This window comes from Rattus norvegicus, chromosome 13 (genome assembly GCF_021556685.1).
Source record: "Rattus norvegicus strain SHRSP/BbbUtx chromosome 13, alternate assembly SHRSP_T2T, whole genome shotgun sequence".
In the NCBI taxonomy this organism is placed as follows: domain Eukaryota; kingdom Metazoa; phylum Chordata; class Mammalia; order Rodentia; family Muridae; genus Rattus; species Rattus norvegicus.
In genome coordinates, this window is record NC_141546.1 from 69,459,172 (window position 1) to 69,482,430 (window position 23,259).

The window sequence follows — 23,259 nt, forward strand, 5'->3', positions numbered from 1 at the left end:
CCCTAATTAAAACCACTACCTAAAGACTATACATGGACTGACCCTGGACTCTGACCTCATAGGTAGCAATGAATATCCTAGTAAGAGCACCAGTGGAAGGGGAAGCCCTGGGTCCTGCTAAGACTGAACCCCCAGTGAACTAGACTGTGGGGGGGAGGGCGGCAATGGGGGGAGGGTTGGGAGGGGAACACCCATAAGGAAGGGGAGGGGGGAGGGGGATGTTTGCCCGGAAACCGGGAAAGGGAATAACACTCGAAATGTATATAAGAAATACTCAAGTTAATAAAAAAAATAAATAAATAAAAATAAAACAGATCCAACTAAAAAAACAACAACAACAAAACAAGCAAACAAACAAAAACCAGGTTTTATTGGCCATCATGAATTGAGGAGGGGCTAGTATCTCTGAGTTGAGTGACTGATTTATTGCCTCTTTTATGTAACACACACACACACACACACACACACACACACACACACACACACTCATGCAAGCCCATATATGTCAATGCTCTTAATAAAGTTGTTCGCAAAAGCACTGGGCTCACCTAGTTATTGCCCATGGTTAGAAGTGCCCAGTGCAAACTCAGAAACCCACTCAGCACCTCCATGGACCCAGGACCTTCCTGGGAAGAACTGGGAAAGAGTACTTTCTCATTCAAGCTACTGGCTCTGTGGTTGTCTGAAGGGACCGGTGAAACAGAAAGACCCAGGAAACTGAGGGGAGAGGCTTTGCCTGCCCCTGATGACCAACCTTTTGCTGGGGAATACTGAGTATCTAATAATTGATATTTAATGAATAAGGGACTAATCAATACACAGATAGCACAGGGACACCAGAGCCTGGGGTATCATTATAAAAAGACATCCCATATTCTCTCTACACTGTATCCCCATCTGAACTTTTGTACTGCATACTGTGGGCATACATTATCTATCAAAAAAGAAAAAGATCCAGCATGCACAGACATTCTCTTTAATGTTAGGAGAGAGGGAGGCGGGGTAGGGTCCTGCTTTGCTAGAAGGATAATGAGTTTTCTCTGAGTAATAGGGTTATTTTCATTTTTCTCTTTACTCCTTTATCCATTGTCTGACTGCTATAATGAGCACATATTAACTTATAATCATAAAATCAATTAAAGCTATATGTATTCAGAAGGAGGAAAAAAAATCAAACCAATACCAAAATCCACGATCAACCTGATTATACAGAAGGCAGTCATGGAAGCTTGTGCAAGATCCACGGAAGATCAAATGCCGGCGAACAAAGGCCTAGACCAAGTCAAAGAAGAACATGACCATGAAAGAGCTTCAGGCCTGCAAAGAAGCTTCCCTTCTATCTCACTGTCTGTTCACTAGGGGCCTCACTTCATAAACTTTCCTGGCAACCTTCCCAAACACCCCTTCACTGCTCACTCGCTCTGAGGCGTTAATGAGGACTAGAGTGTCTGCAGCTCTCCCTTCCCCTTCCCTGTCTAGCGACTTCAAGACAATCATTAGGGAAATGATAAAAATAGGTTCGCTTATTGATTTATCCCTTTTACCCAATGCTCCTTCCTTCAACCAGTTGACTCGTTTCCTTAGCAACACAGCTAATTTGAGCAGCATGGCTCGGCCGGCACACCTGCCATTTGTTTCATTCCTTCTTTAGCAGAGAAAGCTGGGGCAAGACAGAGGGTGGACCTAGTGCCACTGTGATGCTGGCTCTGCTTGCCTACAGGACCCTAAGAACCGGGGACGCATGCGCTTGCGCCTTGCACTGCCCTGTAAGCAGAGCTTCCCCCATCTAAGCCAGTCTCTCGCCTTCACAACTGCAGGCACAGGCCTGGGGAAGACTTAAGCTGCAGGAAGCAAATATGTGTGTGTGAAGGGGGTGTCTTGGGGAAACACACAGCCCTATCTGTGGGGTGTTCTGAGCCCCCTCTGCTCTCAGCTGTCCCTTCCCAGAGCCTTGATCACCAGGCACAAAGAGAATGAGTATGATGCGAGGGCCACCAGGGTCAGGCAGGTTGACAGAACACGATGTTCTCTTCAAGTTCCAGACCTAATAGAAAAAATACTTCTGTAGGAACAAGAATGTGACCACTCTGGCATTTGCCAAGAACTCTGGTGACCTTCCGCCATTGCTCATTGGTTCCCAGGAGATAGACCTCAACCTCCATTAGCCATCCCTATCTCTAGCCTCCCAGGACAACTGCCTCCATGAAGGTCTGAATCCTCTTCCCCCTTCAGCCTTCTTGTTTAGAGATGTGTAGTTTGAAGAGATATAATCAGACAAGAGCTTTGATGCCATTGCATATGTCACCGCTCGTTGGCTGCACATAAATATAACAATATGTGATTATTAACTCAAAGCCAGTAGCTGTGAAAGAGCCTGTCTAGTGTATGATTCTGTCAGAAGCTCGGTTTCAAAGAGACACCGTAAATGCAAATAATAAATAGTAAAAGAGCTATCTGACTGGAAAGAGGAGAGAGAAAGAGAAAGAGAGAGAGAGAGAGAGAGAGAGAGAGAGAGAGAGAGAGAGAGAGACTTTGCAATGAGGAACAAGAGTCAGTGCTCTCACTGCAAAAGTTGCCCCAAAATGGTGCTCAAAGGGAAAGCCAGCACCATCCACTTCCATAGAAGAAACTAGAAAGACAAAAAGACCAGCAAAGACAGGTGAACACAAAGCCCTAAACAGATCACGGCCATTTTTATTAGCCTACTAAATCAATTCTAAAGTGTCTGCTGCAGCTCAAGGCTTTGGGGAGAGCATCTGTCTGTGGTCACAGTCTCCAGGAGGTGGCTGACTGGCTGCAGCTATGATCTAACACCGAAGACATCTACCACCCCAGTAAAGATTTTAAAAGAAAATTATGGTAATGGGCCTCCGGGAAGAAAGCAAAGACATTTGGCCCAGGACCTCCTGGGAATATGGAGAGCTCTTCCAAACAGAAGTCCCCAGAGGAGGATTTATGAAGCTGATAGCTCTGATGCAATCTCTTCCAGTGATTAGAAGGGACATTAATCACACCCAAGGCCAGAGCTAAGAACAGGAGCAGTTGAACCACCACAGAGGTCGGGCTCCAGCTCCTACAGACCCTGACGGAGACACAGTGAGATCATACGAGTGAAATGGCATCCACTCTGCCTGAGGCCACGGAGAAAGACACATCTGTCTGGCAACAGTGAGTAACAGTAAAGAGGCAGGACCCGCACTGAAACCACAGACACAGCCAGCACTTTAGCCATTGTGTCAACAGACTGTGTTTTCATCCCTACCCTTTCTCAGACAAGTGTCCCTCCAGGACTCTCTCCCACCTAACCTGTCCACACAGTGCCATGCCCTTCAGTCTGAAAGGGAAAGTCACACCTGTTAGAGTAACACTGTGCCCGATGCCTTCATGGGGTAACAGTTCACCACTTTCTTTCCTGATCACCATGGGAATGGGGGTGCGTGGGGGAAGTGGAAAATAGATAAATGGAGAGAACTTCAACATGGCTTTCTAAGGCCTCTTAGCACTCATTCCTCTGGCCAGCCTAGCAAGATAGAACAGCCCAAAGGAAGTGAGAACCCAAGTTTCCTGGAAAGAAACTGTGCCTTACCGAGCCTTTTGCAAGGCTAATCAAGTAATTAGACCTTTGATGATTGTGGAGAGACTGGAATGTCACCAGTCTGCCTCCTAAGTATAATTCATTCTGGGTTATTCGCAGTCTTTGTGAGTATCAGATAAAGGCCTTTTAGAACGGTTTGACTAAGCTGGGCACTAACTCCCAGCATTACAAAAGCCTCAAATGTCATCAGTTACTATAGTGTATCAACATAAGGACTGTCCTCACATCTGGAGTAAAGCCATGTGCTCAGCTCTATTTCCCCATGTCTTTGGTGGAGACAGAACCCTCAAGCCTTGCTTTGGGCTTCTGTCTCTGTCCCAAGCAGACCAGTTCAGGCCATGGTCCCTCTCAGAGCAGGAGAGCTAACACTGTGGGCTTCTCTATGTGCATTACCAATGCACAGTTCTGACAGCAAATGTGAAACTCCATCCGCATTCCTCTTCCCTTCCCACCACTACACTGGGAGAAGTACAAACGTGAGACAGAAGTTCCTGCATACTCCATGCTGTTCTACCTCACGATCTCATTGCTCTCCTCAGAGCAATTTTTCTTACCTCCCAGTCTTGTCTTGAGAGAGAGAGAGAGAGAGAGAGAGATCAAACCCCTCTTCTTTTTTAAAGCAAAACAAAACAAAATAATACATCTTGTGACTTCCAGCCTTAACATCAGTTTTTTAAGTTTGGTTTCCATGGTGGTGGGATGCAACCCACCATCACCATGACAACTGCTTCTTTTTCAATCCCCGTCTGACAGGCAACCCCAGACACTCATGCACCTCTCTTTCAACCTACCATACCCCTGTCAAAAATTGAAAATGCTATCACCCCTGCTTCTAACAGCCTCAACCCTAGGGAATGGACAACAAAAAATGCATCAGTGAGAACACAGCATGGAGGCCAAGGGACCCTTGGGAGGCCTTCTGTCCCTGTGGACAGTCTAGCTATACTACAGCAGAGGTCAGTGGACTTAGTTACTCAAGACAAATGATCCTTAGTATTACTCTCTGGTCAGCTGTAAAACTATGTCTCGCCTCTTGTGGCCTCTAAATCAAAGAACGCTATCTGACTCCCAAGACCCTGTCCCTTACATAAACCCATGGGAAGAAAAGTCACATTGTTGCTACTTTGGAGAGACAAAGGGACAGGTAATAAGTGGCAGACAATTCTAGATCCATTTGTACCGCATAACTGCCAGAGAGTGGTAAGATGTACTTTTGAAAAAGACAACATCCCTGCTCTCCCTGTTCTGATACACATGCCCACTTCAGTGGCAGTCACCTGGAGGAGTCCTAAAGAATCCATTTGTTATGTGTCTAGCAGGATCTTAGACTTAAAACGGTAGTCATTCCACACATGATTTTGGTAATCGAGAGACAAATGACTGAATGAAAAGGTATGCGCTAGAAGCCTCAGATCAAAAACAAAACAGCAGTGGGGAAATTACTTGTTTCAGAAACCAGAATTAGTGTTTTGATGACACTCTGACAAATTTGGGTCCATCAAGAGTTCTGGCATCAACTGTACTTTAGTGGTAGGGGGAACATGAGCTACAACGAGCAGCCACACCCCAAGCTGTTCCCTACTTCACAGAATCACGCACCACAAGGCAGGCTTCAAATGCTGCTGAGAACATACCAAGCAAGAAAATGAAGAACTTTGTGTTAAAGAGATCATAGATGGTTGCTCCAAGAATTTTTGTTTTCTTTGGAAACTCTGTAACTGTATCCATGTTCAAAGACATCACACAGAGCTAGAAATCAGATGAGAGAGTTTTGGGGCAACTAATGCTCAGCTCACGAAGGGAAGACTTGAAAAACAACATAGCTGCTTTCAAACATCCAAAGGCCACCTTGGAATAGAGAAATCTGATATCTGTTTTAAAGTTATTCTGAAGAGTAAGACACCCTCTCTCCCAAGGGCAGATCTGAGCCAATATACAATACACAGAATATAGATCTGCTACTGTCTATAAGAAAGTGGATTATTTTGTTGAGAGGTAAATCAAATGCCTTACTAATAAATACCATCAGGTTGAAAGCCCTCATGTATAGCACTTGCAAATGCTAGACTGTCGATATTGTCCCTATGACCAGTGTTGAGCTACAAATTTACATCAGAGATTGTGGAACATACATACACAAAGGACACTCAAGATTATAGAGAGGCCAGTCCCAGCATATGACTCACTGTAAGTCCCATGTTTCTGGAAGATTGTCAAGAATGTTCAGGAATTCCTCCATTTGATGGGCATTATGCTAAGTCAACCAACCTTCATATGCTTAGAAGTTACTTTAACCAGGAGGAATCAAGGTTAAGAAGTCTTCAGTCAGGGACTCAAGGGTCTGCTGGGTGAACTGAAGGCCTGAGGGTTCTGTCCCTCAGCCTAAATTTTCTAGATCTTTCTTCAGGAGTCTTGAAGCAGATAGAGGTCGGCCTGAAGAAGCCAAAGGTGAATGCTTTTGTGAAGCCAATGCCTCTTAGAAGTAATTAATTATCATAATTCCAGGGTACCCAGGGGTTCCAGCTCTTTCACAACAGCCTGCAAGGGAAGTGAAAAGAAACAAAATAAAAACAGCTTGCCGACCTAGTAGTACATGCTGAAACCCATCATTCCCTTGAGGCTCAGGCAAAAGCATCTTGAGTTCTAGGTCAGCCTGGACTATAGAGTAAGCACGTTTCTCACAAAATAGGGTTGGAGAGAGGAAGGGCAAATAGATAAATAAATATGATAAATAGATAAATAGATAAGAAAGGAGGAGGGAAAGAAAAGTAAATGGATTAGGTAGACGACCCATCTCTCTAGAAGATAAGTGGTTCTCTGCCTAGGCTGAACTGCAGTCACTAGAAAAGTTTTTAAAAGTTATAAGTATTGTATCCATCTCCAGATATTTTCATATGCCTTGGCTACTGTTGAGGCATCGGCATCTCTAGATGCCTGCAGACTTGTCCTAATATTTAGCCAAGGGGAAACCCAGGGTTTCGATGCTAGAGGCCAGTGGTGTCCTCAAACCAGGCAGACCCATTGACAGTTACAGAAACTGAGACCCCAAAGACAAATGAGGGACAGTCAAAGGGAACCCCAGAGTTCTAACTATCTAGCACATAGTTCATCTATAACCTGGATACCAAGATTTAAATAACAAGAACAAGGACCCCTCTGGATTTTCAGCTTCATGCCCTCCAATGTCTTGGGAGGTTTTCATCAGAATAATAAAATACAAATATTCTAGCTTCCTCGCTTGAAGGGGATATCTGGGAATAAAGAAAAAGGAAGGAAGGAAGGACTGCTTGTTGAAAGTTTTCACTGGACTATCCTTAAAAAGTCTTTATTATCTTTTAAAGCAGGGTCTGGAGAGTTTACCTTTCCCTGGACCACTAAAAAGCAAGGAAATATTCGAAGAGGACTGCCTGCCTGAGCATCCACCCACCAGCTGCAACCTAGTGTTGGTTTTTCTGTTTGGTAGAAAGCCCCTGATGAGTCCTGTCCTATTGCTTCATCTTAGGCATGGTTCTCCATTTTGGGGGAAAAGAGAGCATTAGCTAAGGTCATGGAGCCTTCAGCTCATCATCACAGTACTTGCACGAGACAGCTTCATCTACATCCATCTTGTCCACTTGCACTTTTTGTGACTCAAATTCATTTTTGAAGTCTTGATCCTTGTATACACTCTTCCATATTTCCCCCAAAGCACCAAACCCACACACTTACTAACAGAAAAAAGAGGGAATCCTTGGATGATGAAAGGGTTGGAAAGGAGATGTCCGAGCAGAGAAGGACCACAAATGAAAGAGAAGAGAAAATGGGATCGAAGAAGCTGTTGGTCATGTGTTCTTTTTAAAACAAAATCCCAATTGTTCCATTTTAATCAAATGAAGACTTGGGAGTGGGGTGCTAGGGTGAAAGCCTACTAGCTCAGAGGCAGAGAAAGCACCAGCTGACCATTCTACTTCACAGAAATACTTCACAAAAGGTAAAAGCTCCTCCTCCTCAGTACTATCTTTAAAACACTCTAAACTGAATGGCCATCTACTTCCTATGTGTCTCTCTATCCATCCTCCTGACTTCCTCTCACTTTCTATGGCTTTTTCTATATTCACTTCCTGTCAACCAGTTGCTTGCTGCACCTCTTGACCTATGGTTGATTTTATTTAATCTTGTTAACAATAAACAAAACACTCTAGGATTAAAGGTATGTGTTAGGCCTGAGCCGCACCACAACTAGAAACAGCTCCCTCACTCCATATGCAATCTCAGGTTCACGACCGGGTTCTAGCCAACATGCAGTCACTTAGGACGTTGTGGTAAGTCCCTTGAGGCCTTTGACTGTCTGTTTTCCTACAGATAACTAAGGGTATAATCAGAATCTCTCTTAGAATCTTATAATTCTAATGCTCTTTTTCTGTGATGTTACTGGGACAACCTGCTAGGAACACAAGTAGGGGAGATAAAAAATGACCATCCATTATTACAATGGAAAGAAGTTGCTTTAGGTAAACCTATAAATAAAAAAATTCATTGATAGCATTCATATTGGAAATCCTGGCACAGCAGAACATATTTAAGGTGTCAGACGTATGAACATTTTCAAGAATTGGGAATCCATGACCAGTGCCGTTGACTGGAAGCTTCTAGCAATAGTGAGAAATTTGAACTTTTACTGTGGCAGCCTGAGTGTGAACGTAAGGCTGTTTTCCTCATACCCTCTACAAGCTTTTCCTTCACGCTTTCAAGATAACTCTCTTCTGCATCCTCTGAACCACCCTCAGGCAGGCCCCACTTAAAAAAAAAAAAAACTCCAAAAGCAGAAGCATTCAATGAGTAAAAGTTCAAGGAAAAGTCATAAAAACTGCCACTTCCACAAGACCACAGATCCCACTCAGGTACCCTGGAGCAGAGAGGACCAAGGAAGACGTTTGGAGGGCTGAAAAATGAAAACCCCACAGACTAACACATGCTAATGGTGAAAGGAAAATTGGTGTTTTCAAACCAAAACTTCTGGGCAAAGCAGTGGAATTCACGCAGCAGAAGGGATCAGGAGAAGACGAGAATAGTCAAAGATTCAAAATTCCAACCAAAACTTGCATCCCGGGGATGCAAGCCAAGACATCCCAGGCCCATTTCATAGTACCTAAGAGAGCTTTGCTCTTCTCTGACTCTGTTAGTGGTCCTTCTCTCTGCTCATGCCTTATGCCTAGTGGGTACCACAAATACACACAAGCAGTTCACAGTGCTATCCCAAAAAGAAACACCATTACATAAGGCTAGTCTTTCATCATCGAGATAGCGAGGTACATGGAGAAAAAAAAAAAAAAAAAAAAGAATGACTAACAAGCGGAGCTAGTAAGACCACAGCTGTCTGTGACCCTGCAACAGCTTTAAAGAGCAGTGAATTAAATACAAAGAGGTCTCAAAAACACACTGCAGAGTGACCATCAGTCTATAAGCATTCGTTAAAGCTTAGTTTCCTCTGTCTGTTCCTGAGAGCTTACAGCCCTGGGGGCTAGCCTCTATAGAACGCTGCTAAAAGTACACGATAGAAATGAAGAAAGATAATAAGAGAAATGGCCTACCTTACTGTGAAGATTATCCTCAACAAAGCTCCTTTCAGACAGAAGTTTGCAAACTTCTAGATAATTCTAATATCCTAGAATCTGCTCCCGTGCTTCGTTACCTTGACTTTGTCCACTGACGTTTGGAAAATAAGCCCTCGGCCTGTGAATTCCGTGGTGTCGTTTTCTACCCTCTGTCACCAGACAGTCCAGAGGTGCAACACCCTATTCGCAGAGCATGAAGAGGGGCGGTAATCTCAAAAGTAAATGCTCGCACACAGAACTCTCTATCAGGGGGTGCCATCTTGTGAAATCCTCTACATTCGCACAGCCCCATATTCCCCAGACCAGCCCCCCTCCCTGTGTTGCCACATCCACCCATTCACTCCACCTCCAGATAAGCCCACGCCCTTCAACTGTTCCTCTATCAGCAGACCAGAAGAGCAAATGCACCTCAGTGCGTCCATATGGCTCCGTGATTTCACAAACACTCATTTCCATGCAAATACAATCCAAAGTTAGCAGAATGGAGAGACAGTTTCTTTAACTTTTTTTCTGCCCACTCCATAACTGCCTTAGAGACTTCAGTCTGGTCGCCAGGAGCTAAGTGGTCCACCCTTAATCCTACATGCTCACACATATCAGTATCTGGTTTCTACCAGTAGAATACCCTCCAGGATACACAGAGCTCACTGGACATACTTCCAAAGGCTCAGAGTTTCTAACCCCCATACAGCTCTCCGATCTCTTCAGAAGCTTCATCTTTAGTTGACAGAAACTCATCCCAACTCTCTTTGCTGACAGAACACAAAGACCTTGCAAATCTAAGAAAGCTAACCAACAAGAAAGTATATAGGAAGGCTGGTAACCCCCGGGAATGTGCCCAGCGGCCAAGGTAAAACTGTCTTTCCCGGGGATCCTTCTATAATATATACTTCCAGTTGGGCACTCCAAAATATCTGTCTACCAATTTTATATAAATGAAAACAAAATCCAGTACGTTTGGTTAAGGCCGTTAATGGTTTTGAACACCTGATCTGCTTCCGTCAGAAACTTGCAGGAGAAATTCTTCCCCGCTAGTGCTCCTTGGGATTTTTGCATCATAAATCTGAATGAGTCCTGGGAAAAGGTATTGGTGTCCAATCCGCATTTGAAAAATACACAAACGAGGACACGTTTTAATGTGAATGTTTTAAATTTTATTTTTTTAAAAAAAAATGTGAACCCAATAATCGGAAGAAAGCAAGAAGGAAGATTTTCACCGAACGCTGTCTGCAGTGGTCAGAAGCGTTAACTCTAATGAGCCCTCCAGCTCTCACTCGGTGTGTCCTAATGAGTAAATGAGTTAACCTCTCCATGCCTTTTCCTCTGACTGCGGAATGCAGAAAGCATAACCGAGCACCTCTGGGATGTGGTCACAAGGAATGATTTCAAAACGTGCTTTCTATGGGAAGCACTAAGCCCAGCACTCTGGCATAGAGAAGGTAATAAATGTTGGACTTCTATGAACTGTATAATTGTTAACACTTGTACTAATATCTGATGTGTTTGCAGAGACCTTTCATCCACAGTAGCTAGTGCTAGCCCTAAGACTGTCCTGCAAGGTTAGCCTGACGGGAAATGAGTTCCACGTCCTCAGAGCTGAGGGGTGAGACCCTGAGGCTCAGGTATCTGAAGGGGCCTACAGAGGTCACGTGGACCATATCTGGCAAAACTCCAGTTAGAAATCTGCCAAAGGTCAGGAGAAAGCGAGACAATATCGTTAGAAGGGGGAAGCTTGGCTGCAGGTACTTAATACTGAATCATCCATAATTAACTACATATTAAGTCATACTAAGAGTCATCCATGGATTACTTGGTGCCCATCCCTAAGCTACGTATTTTATATGGGCTGCCTCGACTGAACGCCACAGAAATCCAACACGATTTGCCATATAAGCTCAATCACTATTTCCAGGTTATGTTTGGGGGCTTTGAGACAGGTGGAGTTAAGCAGGTTGCCACAGTGTGCAGCGAGGAAGCAGCCCACGCGGAATTGAGACCTGAAGCCATAGCCATACCCTTAGCATGGATGTACTCCCCTGCTTTAAGTAAGAGACTGGTGGGTCCTATACCTGACAGCAACACTTTCATCAGAGGGGCTGTAGACTCAATGATGCCCGTACCCCACTCCAACTCCTGGGTTTTTATTATCTAATTAAAAAAATAAACTATCACCTGAGACTCTGAAAACAGTACCTAAAGTGGACTTTGGAAAAGGCAAGATGCTGCATCCTAGCTCAGAACAAAGCTGAAATAGTCATGAAAACATGTGTTGATTTCAGCGAAGCATGTGGCGGGGATATCTCCCCCAGTATTTTTACAGACAAAGAAGTGTCAGTTGGCTTGAGAACGGTTCGAAGGATTTGAGAAAAGCTGAGCAGTCGAGGAGTACTTACTAACACACGGAAGAGAAGCGTAAGGGACTCCCAGTTCTAACCAGACTTTTATTGATTATTTGACTCAACTCTCAGAGTACTTGTTTATCAAATCCACAGGTGACGCAGAGTGGGAAGAGGTCCTATCCAGATGTGTGACCAAAAGCAGCAGCTAACTGCTGGTGCCCCATCCTCTGGATTCAAGTTCACTGGGGTTGGACTTGGAAAGTTAACTTAACCCTCTTTAGCCTCAGTTTCCCCGTAGATGATGTCTTGTGGCTGTTGGTTTGTTTAAATGTGGAAAGGATGGGATTTGGTGGCCAAAGATGGATAGAGCTTTCCTTTCCACTCGAAAAGATTCCCTACAGAGTGGATAGCAACATCAGAAACAAGCAAGGAGGTAAAAGTACCCCAAACAAATCAGGGCCCAGACCGCAACCTAAAGATCAAACTGAGGGTAAAGTTGGAGGCACAATTCTGTCATCTCCTAATGTGAAAAGATCGTAAGTTTCGTGGATGACACCCTCAAGTCAGGAATCTAAGGCTATTTCTCAAACAAAAGAAAAAGTTCAAAAGAATATTTACCAAAAAAAATAATGCTTATATTGTTCTATATTCTGATAATTTACAAAAAGCAATATGGAAAATGACTCCTCCTCTGCAGGTATCTTCAACCAACACAAAGGTTATGAGGGAAGAAGTGTTAGGGTAAACATAATGCTCAAGATGGCTCAAAGGGAACCCAGAAGAAGGGCTTGGTTTTATCCTCCACAAAGAGCAATCAATGAAGGTGTCAAAGAGAAAATAACCTCTAAGGACAATCCTAGAGCTAGACAGATAGAGGGGCAGGTATAAGGAGCTGGAGGCCCAGTAAAAGATGGCGGCCTTTGCTGTCACTGGGCTGCCTAGAGCTGGAGCTGGGATGGGAACTGTGTGGGTTGCAGTGGACTGTGAGGTGCCCTGCCCATCAAAGCCCAAGGAGCTCGATTACAAAGTTAATAAACATCAGGCCCCAGAGGAAACACCTTTCGAGTGTAGCAGCCCCTGCCACTAGCCATGTGTAGATATTTAAATCTAAATTAACCGAAACCAGATAAAATTTAAGGGCACGTAGCATGCCCCTGTCAGGTGATACAAATCAAACCATAACTGCCATTGCAAGTAGTTCTTATCTATAACATTGTGCGGTACCACAAGGACATCAAGGAAATCCGTGAACTGGACCGGCATTTCCTTACACAGCGGAAACCAAAAGGACTAAGAAAACGCATGGAGGCTCTGGAGAATTTTGATTTCTTGTTCTTATAAGGATTTTAAGTATCAGAGAGTGTTTTGTCATTACCTGTCTGGAGATAGACAAGGGCTCCCTAATGAATTCATGTTCTCTGAGTAGAATGTGTGTCTCATGGCAGTCTGACTTGTCAGTCTTGGGTAAACACTTCTCTGTAGCCCTTTCATAAAGGGTTCTAATCGCACTAGACTTAAGGTTCGTGGTACATAGTTAGGGAACGGGCTTCCTGGGCACCCAGTATCCCAGCACCCATCCAAACATTGGGAATTTTCTAACACAATCGTTATTTTTTAAATTGACTCTTGGAAGCCCGATACTGAGTGCAAAGTTGTATGTGTATTGAATGCAAACCACATAAAAACAGTGTACTAAGAAGTCTAATAGTTCCAGTTTGCCAAGATAGTCACCTGGAGGCCTTCTAGACAGCCTCTCCAGTTACTTCCAATAAAATGTAAAGTTTACCCTTAAGAAAATAAAAATACTATCACCCCACGATAAGATCTTTAGAGTCTAGCATCCCTTGACCTCTGTTGAGAAAATGGCAGGTGAAAGAACACAGAAAGAGGTTCGGGCACAAATGGCGGATATTCAGAGTCCAAAGAAGAAATCGCCTGACAGCCCTGGCTGAGATGACTAGTGAAAGTTCTATTAGAAATTCTAGGCAGCCATTTTCAATGTTATTGCACAGAAATAAGCTCACCATAGGGTATAACATCAGCTTGCCAACTGGGGAGCTCTCCAAGCAAATGTAAAGCCCACTGAGCTGCCTACCCTTCCTGAGGACACACAAAATCACAGCAATCACACCAGGATGAGCTCCGATTCTATGGTCTCTAAAGCTAAAAGGGCTGACTTTCAGAGCAATAAATACGAGTTCTCTGTCACCCACTATAACCAGAGAAGAAAACCTGTGATAATTTAACAAATTGATAAGCAAAAAAAATTAATGAATCATAGGACTCAAGAGATGGCTCAGTGATTAAGAGCACTGTTGCTCTTCTAGAGGACCTAGGTTCAATTCCCAGAACCCATATTGCCGCTCACTGTCTGTAACTCCAGTTCCAAGGGATCCAACACCTTCATATAGACATACATGCAGGCAAAACATCAATGTAATAAAATACATGAAATAAAAATAAATAATTTAAAAATTAACGAGTTGCAACAGATAACTATTTATGTCTGAATGTGGTTTGTAGTTTGTGAAAGCCCAGAATATGGTGTATAGTCCATTCAGACTGTTTGAACGTAACTCAATAGACACTTGATTGACGATATTCAGAAAGCACTCCAGCATTCTGTGTGCCTAGGGGCCATCATTAGAAACCTCAACTGTCATTACATTATAGATCTCTGGGTGCCAATTAATAGAGTTTTTACAGAAAAATTCCAAATAATAAACACAGCATTTTCTTTAACAGTGGGGAAGCCTGCGGTGGGTCATATAGAAATTGAGGCAATTCTAAAGAAAACTGTGAAATAATACTTGTCTTTTATAACTTCCAATCCCCATGTAATGACCCCTGACTTTCTCCCAGCAGTCAGTACCCTCATACTAACTACCACAGAGTGCCCGAGTCCTGCAGATCCCAGCCAGAGCAGTACTAGAGACGGCTTAATCACTTTGTTGATGCTTGTTAAATCAACAGCAACATATTTAATTACAAATCATTCAATAAAAGAATATGCACCACTTGACATGTGCCAGCAGTGTGCTAGGTGCTGGAATTAAAATGGACGCGCCCATCCCCATAAGAGCCTGATCTCAGTCATGGAACTGAGAGTCTGCATTCCCATCCCCAAGATCTCATCATTACATTGGTAGAATGATCTGGAAGCCTCAAAATGTCTGAGCCCAAAAAATAAGTTTCTGTGAACAGCAGAGAGGTTAGTATAGCAGAGGCAGATTTAGGCTGGATAATCTCCCTTGCTCCCTTGTTTTGCTTTTTGTTTTGTTTTGTCTCTGTGTAGCCCTAGCTATCTTGAAACTTGCTCTATAGACCAGGTTCCTCTCAAACTCAAAGAGATCAACCTGCCTCTGCCTCCCGAATGCAGGGAATTAAGTCGAGAACCACCACTGCCTGGCAGATTAGCAATTCTTATGAAGATCTCTCTAAAGGTATGTCAAGGCAGAGCAAAATTGTATGATAGGAGCAGCATCTCTCTAGCTTCCAAGACCACCAGTGACAAGAACACTTGGGGACTTTTGATAAATAAGAATTCTCAAACCCCAATTCAGACTGACTGGGTCGGGAACTCCAAGAACCCAGACGCACCCACAGAGCTGTATTCTAACAAAGCCACCCAGGTAATTCTGAGGCAAATTGAAGTTTGGAAGCTGAGACCTTAATGAAGCTGGTAGAGTATGCACGTCTGACTTCAACACAAAGGACCCAAATGAGGAATTAGCTCTGATGCTGATGGAAATCACCTACTGAAGGAAATGGCAGCTGACAGAACAGTAGCAAACTAGTTCCCAACAGCACACAGCTGGAAGTTGCCAGGATGTTAGTAACTGTTGAAAATTCATTTCATGCTTTTTTGACTCTGACCAGCCCCGTGCGACAATGGTATGAAAACTGGGGAAGGTGGTACCGTTTAAAAGCCTCTCGACTCACAGCTAAGCTAATGAATCCTCCACACAGTTTCCAGAGCTTCCTTCCTGGTCTGGGAGGACACTCACAACACCACGTGTCTTGACAATGATTCTATATAGTCTTACCCCAGCAAAGCTCCGTTCATGTCGAAACCCAGAACACTTCATTTTCAACTCACCAGTTATTCACTGTGCAGCTACAACTCCTGTTACTGCATCCCTCTTACTATTTCTGTCCCTGAAGGTCAGAAGGACTGACAAACAGACCTAAAACATACTTTCCAGATTCATCAGAGACACCATTAAAGCAGGACTAATGGTGTTGATAAAGTAAAGCCCCGAGATCACACAGCTGTGGCGGAGATGGCCATCGACTCCACACCTGGCACAGGTATGGCACGAGCCTCTCTCTGAAGCAACATAACAGGGACAGATCCCTGAACCTGAGACTCACCTCTGAGTGCTGTATTTCCAAGTCTATGGTTCAGTATCTAACACTGTGTGTTGGGGAATGGGGGGACTCAGGGGGAAGAACAACTCCCATGAAGTAATCACTTCTCTATTAAGGGGATTTCTCAGGTAAGAATTTTTAGTCCTGCACTGCTTTCTAGAGCTGTAGAGATCAAGATTCATCTGAGTTTATGGGGGAAAAATGACCAGAGATGGCAATTAAAGAAACATATTTAGAACACTCAAGCAAAGGCATGTCTCAGACATTTCCTTGAAATGAGCCGCACACACGAGAGATCGCTAGATCAGAGGAGCCTAAAAATGTTGCGCTGTGGTTTCTGTCCTTGATTAAGAATGATGCTAGAGACATCACAGGGAAGCCCACACGAGTTCTCTCTGTGTAGGCTTAGAATATGGTAAGGCAAATGCTGTATAGCTCTCATATCTCGGGACCTTTTTTTTTTTTTTTTTTTTTTAAGGGACTGTTTTAAAAGCCATGTGGCGTGACGATGACAATGGTGGCGGCGGCAGTAGTGGACCCCTCTGCAACACTCCATCCCGATTCCTGGCTGAATCCTCACTGGAACTTAAAATGCTCATAGAAGCCTGCATCTTGGATCAGGGGCTCAACATTTACCAGCATGAAAATACCAAACTACCCAGAGGAGTCTAAGTGGCAAATACTTAGGGACATAGATGCCTTCTTCTTAACCATGATCTCTAAGTAAAAGGTAATCAGCTACCTATTTGTCAGGTACCCAAAAGCAACAGGGCTGATAGGAGGCAGTCGTTATAGAAATGGCGAGAAAAGGCAGGAAGTGGGTACTTCTCTATTAGGGGGATATCTCAGATAAGACTTTTAAGTCATGCGCTGCTGTTTTCTTTCATGTGGCTTGTCTTTCCCTCTTAAGGACATATATTCTAGCTATTCCTTGCTTTCCAGATTAAAAGATTGTCCTCCAAGCTGCCTTTCCCCATACCACAGTCTCACCATAAACAACAGAGGCATTAAAGGAAGATTTTGGTTTCTGATACTGGTCCTTTTCAAAAGACCATTGTCATATCTAAGCAGAGGCAAATGACCCCGCTTTTCTGAAAATTCTAGGAAAAACCCACACATGTGATGAATTATTCACAAAGGCTGAGCCTAAAAATGAGGAAAGGAGACAGACATACAGAAGGATGAAATGATGGGTAGAAGGCTGGGCTGGAAGAGGAAGTAAAGACCTGCCCTCTGTCTCCCTGAATAAAAGAGGACTCATTACCTTGTATTTAGGTCTACTCCTTCCTGTCTTTGTGCTCAGTGACAAACAGATTGTATAAATGTCCTCTGCAGGACTGGACTTCATGTGGGAAGTGGGGGATGATGGTGTCCCGTGATTGCCCAGAGCAGGGGACGGTGAAGACCAAGAATCTGATCAGCCAACAGGTATAATCAAGAGGTCTGCATGAGTTCTGATAGCTTAGCAAATCCTGACTCATTTTTGTTTGAAATAAGAACACAAAGTCTGAAGAAAACCAGATGCTCCTATAAAGAACGAAGAAAGAAGCAGGTAGGGGGCACCTGCATCGTGTACGGTAACGGCTCTAAAGAGATAAGCAGTGTTACAAGAAGCCACTGGTTCCAGTCTGGATCTCTGGGGAGGAAGGGAGGCCTGCACTCTTTATTGTCTTCTTCCTCCTCTAGTTCATACTGAATGCTGCACCTATTGAAAGGAAGGTAACCGCAGGAAAGTGGGGGAGGGGAATAACAGCATGCAAACCAATAGACTGACCTATCACATCCAAGATAAGTTTGTTTTCATCCTCAAGTCATTTCGTTCCTGTGAATTCATCCATTCCTACTCACTTTCCAGGCTTACAAAAGGCATGCGCTACCATGGCCAGGCTTTCCTCACCTCATCTAAAGGACAAAACAAACAGGCAATCCCAGGAACCCTGGAAAACAAAGATCTTTATTCTACACCCTTGTGCCAACCACAGTCATGCCATCTACAATCAATGGAAAATATGAGGGCCCCACATCCTCTGACTGCAGGATTATAGATTTCATCCTTGTCCCATTCCCAGTGTCCCCAGTCAAGACTCATGATCCACCAGAGTTACATCAAACCCAAATTTCTTGCCAGGCCTGTAGTTTACTATCTTACAAGGCATGTATATTCAGAGGCAACCAGAGAGGAGTACATGCCAAAACGGGAGCTTTGCGAACTAACACATTCTGTAATCCTCAGCGAAATCCTGCAAATAAATCTACAATTCACTGAACAATTTACAAGGGGGAAATCTGCGATATGCACAGTAGCCTCAGACCCACATCCAGAGTGCTCCGAGGAGATACTGAAATTCTTCACGAGAAACCCTACACGCACAACCCCAGGTTCACTATAATGAGCTTCATCCACTCAAAGGCCGCAACCACATTTGATCTTCCTACTCCGAACTGTTCCCTTCCACAGGAAACAAGTGCTGGCCTGCTGAGATGACCAAGTGGGTGAAGGAAAGACAATCTCCCACTGCCAATCTGTGATGTAGAATCTCTTAAGTCAGACATACCATTCCGTCCCTCCATCCCTGACCTGGAAAAAGTGCAAACACGGGCAGGCTATCTCACAAACTATGTGAGAGACCCCCAAGTGCCTACCCACATAACCATCCCTGAGCAAGGAACAGGCAGAATGGTAGTGTGCGGTAAAATGGACAGCAAGTAGCTTTCAGAATAGCCAATGCCCAGGGAAGAAAGAACACTTGTTAGATCTATTAGATGAGCAAGCAAGAAACTCCATAAAATGGGATATCACATTTTAAATCAGATTAGCATTTTTTCAAAGACTACGTTATCGTCTGCAGAAGAGAATATCGTGAGAAAATAAAATTATCTCCCTATGCAGATGTAGCTTCTAAGAAAAAGGAAATGCATTCAGAGTGGGCTGTTGTCTTTCCACCATCTTTCATGTCAAATCTGGGTTATTGTAGACATTTCCCTTCAAATCAGAACTAGACAACCCCTATTAAGAGCAAGAAGAGGCTCTCCTAAGTCAGCAGGTCCTAGAAGCACAAATTAAATCACACCTTTTACTTAGCTCATCCTTTCAGATCAATGAAATTAAAACGCACGACATGTAAGGAAAGCACCTAATCATCCTAGTTCCTCCGTGACTTTCTGTCACACAAAAAAAAAAGAAAGAAAAGAAAAGAAAGGAAGGAAGGAAGGAAGGAAGGAAGAGAGAAAGAGAAAAGAAAGTACAAAGTTCAAAAAGTGTAGTGCACAGCAATCAAAATCTGCACCTGAATGACTGTGTGTTAGTACCAAAACAGGTCTTAACGGCATTTCCTAACAACGTCCCTGTTGTGAAAATCTGGCCCCAACAACGAACAAAGTAGTTGTTAAACTGGTCACTACCACCACCAGGAGTACAGTTAATTATTGATGCATTAGTCGCCAGCGTGTGATTTAGCAACTGTGAAGTGGGACCCAGGAGTCTGGATTTTGAACATGCTCTCATGTGATACAGAGGAGGCTCCTCGCTCTCAGTGAGATGCGAGAATCTAAATGACTTCACCTTGAATGATGAGTCCCCACTTTGCAGGTGTGCAGAAGTCCCCAAAGGATTCCATTAATAATAATGGATGCTTATTGGGTAATTAGGTAATGTTCCAGGCACTTGACACATTAACCCATTGAATTCTCCCACTAACTCTTTATCATCACCCCGATTTTACAGGTAAGAAAACTGAATCATAGAGTAGTGAAGTAACTTTTCAAGGTCATTGGGGTTTCTGGAGGAGCTGAGATTTGAACTCAGGCAGCCTAATTAGAGAGCTTTAAAGGTAACTTCTGCCCACACTGATTCTCAAAAGGTGAAGCAGAGATTTGGGGAAACTGGATGTTGGACACTGGAGGAAAGGTGACACTGGCTCCGATGCGGCTTGGAAGAAAATGCAGAGCCCACAGAGGCACAATGCTTCCACGTGGTCACCACCGGAGGGAATACGTTAGTCAGTTACACTGTACAACCAGAAGGGGAAAAAATCCAACCAGCTTCCCCTCAACATCTTAGCAGATGCTGTCTGAACAGGCTACAACAGCCTATGGGCTGTAGAAAAACTGTAAAATGTCTAAGTATGAAGACAGCAAAGGTGACTGGGACGGGACTTGTGGCCAAGGCACTGAGTATGACAATGGAATCCACTCCCTCCAGAATCTCTCCTTTGGCGATCCTTAGTTCATTTTGGCTAAAGGAGAGAAAAGGGGATGCATAAAACCTAGCAGCGCCTGGTTCTCAAAGCTCCTGGTGGAAAACCCGTGTCTTTGCAGCAGAAGTGACAAGAGGAAAAGGCTTTGGTGCGGGAAACGTGCTTCGTGTCCCAGTCCCGGAGCTTGAGCCCAGCCGGAAGTACCCTACGTGCTGCACCGGGTGACTAGGGAGCGGCGACCAGCCAGGGAGTTTTGATGGCGCTGTCCGAGGTGCCAAGGAGAGCTGCTACACTTTGCCATCTGCGGGACTGAGAGGCTGCTTTGTCTACTGCAAGCAAACGGAGAAGGGGGCTGTCGGGTTGGGGGGGGTGTCCTAAGCAGGTCACAGGAAAGAGGCACCTGGTGGGTGGAAAATCTAAAAGAGCCGTAGAAGGCGGCGGTCGAGGGAGGGGACCTTCACTGGGAGATCGGTCCAGTACCGCTCTGAAGAGCTATTTGCAGCCGCAGCGTGCAATACAATGCAATCTGTCCGCTTTGTGCAGCTCACTGACAGGCATGACTGCAGGGGCCAGACCCCTCCCCCGCCCCAAGCCCCCATCTAAATAGTTCAACCCAAGCACTCTGTGGAGGTGGGAGGGGGAGGTGAGAACTGGAGAACAAGGAGGAGAAAGGGAGAAACCCAGCCAGGGGGTGGCTGTGGGAGGATGTGAACAGCAGCAGGAAGCACCACTGCTTAGAGATGCTCCCTCATTTCTAATGAGGTGCTGCCTAGAAGCACCGTGCGCCAGCCAATCCCAAAGCAGCTGAAGCAGGGAACTGAAGAGGAAAAAAGAAAAAAGAAAAGGAAGGCCAAAAACTAGAGGTTGGGGGCTGCAGGAATTGTTCAGGCCCTGAGGGGAGTGAACTACATTGCAAACTAATACTTGAACACCCAGTCCCCAGCCTCTGCTTTCTCACTGTTGCACACCTGAGGGGACGGTTGAGGTTGAGGGGAGGGAGCAAGAGGCAAAGAGGAGGAGTTTCTTCTGCAGGTGAATTCTTCCCAAGAACTGTGCCTCCACAAGCACCAAAGTCCCTGTCCTCAAGCCAACCCCCCCCCCATCTAACCTCAAATCATTGGCTTGCCTCCTGTAATATCCAAAACACCCTACCACCCTCAACTCCTAATGGCCTTGTCGAGCATGCAAATTCTTAGTGCAGAGCAGGAGTAAGCTGCCTAATCAGCAGCCTGCATTTCGTGAGCTTGGTGAAACCCGCAAAGGTGTTCCTTCCATGGCCTTTTACCCCCAAAACCAGCACCACCTCCCTAGATGACCTAGCCACTCTTTGTGAAGAACAACACCCTTGCTTTTAAAGATAAATTGTTTGCACACCTCTGACCCTCAGCTGAGGGGTTCGGGTCCAGGAGACCTGTCTGGCTCAGGATACTGGGAGAGCAACCAGGTATGGCAAACATTACAAGAGTAGCAACCCAGGGCAAAGAAAGGATGAACACACCTCTTTGCCTGAAAAGAGAGCTCCAACTTTGAGCCATTTGGGCTGGTGGTAACATGATCCCCTCCCCTGACAGCCACTCACTTTCAGTAGAACTTAAACTTGGTCTCCAGAGTTAGCTGACTCCCTAGCCCAACGCCTGTTTCATGAGTATTCGTTTGTCTACCTGTATACATGGGTTTGGCTCCTGCTCTTTGGAGCTTCTGGTCTGATAAATCCCCTCCCAGAGCCTCAACTTCTCTGCTGGCAGACAGTACAAGCGTCTTCCCAGCTATTAGGAATGGGAGCAGAGGGATTGGCTTAAGTGGAGGAAAAGAGAGAACTGATTACGAAAGAATCCCTGAGATTCGAAGTAAGCCAAACCACATGGAGTGCAGCTTCTGAAAGGGTTAGGGCTTTGGGGGTGGCTGAGAAACAGACAAAGCCCAGAAAAAGGCAGATGCCTCCACACCAGGCACCTGAGTACACTAGAGATTTCTACATGGAAAAATAATCCCAAAAACCAAAAGTCTTACCTTGAAAATCACTAGTGCCCAAATAGGTCTCCAGGGCATCAGGCTTGCCCTTTGGATGCAAAAAGGTAGGGTGCACTTGAGCAAAGGGGCAAATTTTGGCACCAGGAAGGGTTGAGGAATAGATTCCATGCTAGGTGTCCCCCCCCCCTCACCCGATGGAATGCAAAGAGGGAGAGGGAAGTCATGGTGGGCAAGAAAGGATATGGCCAATCGATGAGCTTCTTGGCATATTTCCTGACAATGTTATCTTCTCCGAAGATGAACAGGGATCTGTTGACCGTGAAACAGTTCTGCCGGACTGGTATGGGGTTGTACAAAGCCATAGTCCGCGCCCTCTGCGCTTTTGACTGCTTGTAGGCGGCCGCCGGCCCCGAGGCCGGTACTGGGGTTCCTTGTCGGTTCCTGCTCTGGTCCGAGTCTCCATCGCCTGAGCCTGGTCTGCCAACGACCACCGCCTCCCCGAAGCGAGCCATCCTGAAGTTTAAACAGACAGAAGACACACAAAGGTGATCGCCGAACACCCGCACACAACAAGAGGCAGAAAAGACACAGGCAGGCTCGGAGCCTTATCCACACAGGCGCAGGGACCACTGCCTCTGGGGACCCCTGCAGGCTCTTCAGCCTTGCTCTGAACTGTTGAATCTAAAGGCAACCTCTGCGAAGCTCCATTCCTCAAGGAAAAAAAGAAGAAGAAGAAGAAGAAGAAGGGGGTAGGGCTTCTAGAGGGAATATTTTCCCCAAAATGCCAGCGTGGGGTGGTGTTCAGGGACCGGAGAGGGGTGGAGTAGGCTGCTCCTCAAACATAGCTCCTCTTCTGGCACACGTACCACCTGGTTCAGAGAAAGGCAGGCACTGGCCCGCTAGGTAACAGTTTGCTGATTTATTGGCTGGGGTGAGGGGTAGAGAGGAAGAAGGAAATGCAAACAAAAGAACTTTGAAAAAAAAATGAAAAGAAAAAAAGACGAGGGCCAGTTACGGTGACATGCTTTAGAACGCCAGCCCCTGAGAGTCCATAAGAAATTCCACAGCCAAGACTTGGCTCTTTAAATCTGCCAGCGGAGATGCATCCAAAGGTTGGAGAGAGGGAGATGGAGGTGGGGGGGGAGAGCGGTACTAAGGTTCCTGCGTAAACCGCATCGCCCGAAAAATGAAGA

At 45.0% G+C, this 23,259-nt stretch overlaps 1 protein-coding gene across 2 annotated transcripts in view; it reads right to left on the minus strand.

Moving 5' to 3' along the window:
- The window catches only part of Cacna1e (calcium voltage-gated channel subunit alpha1 E), a 484,040-nt gene that overhangs the window by 293,030 nt on the left and 167,751 nt on the right, over positions 1-23,259 (minus strand). The window contains exon 3 of one of the 2 annotated variants that reach the window (XM_087581477.1): positions 22,310-22,579. In XM_087581477.1, the coding sequence (XP_087437603.1) occupies positions 22,310-22,579 (270 nt within the window). 2 annotated transcript variants of the gene reach the window in all.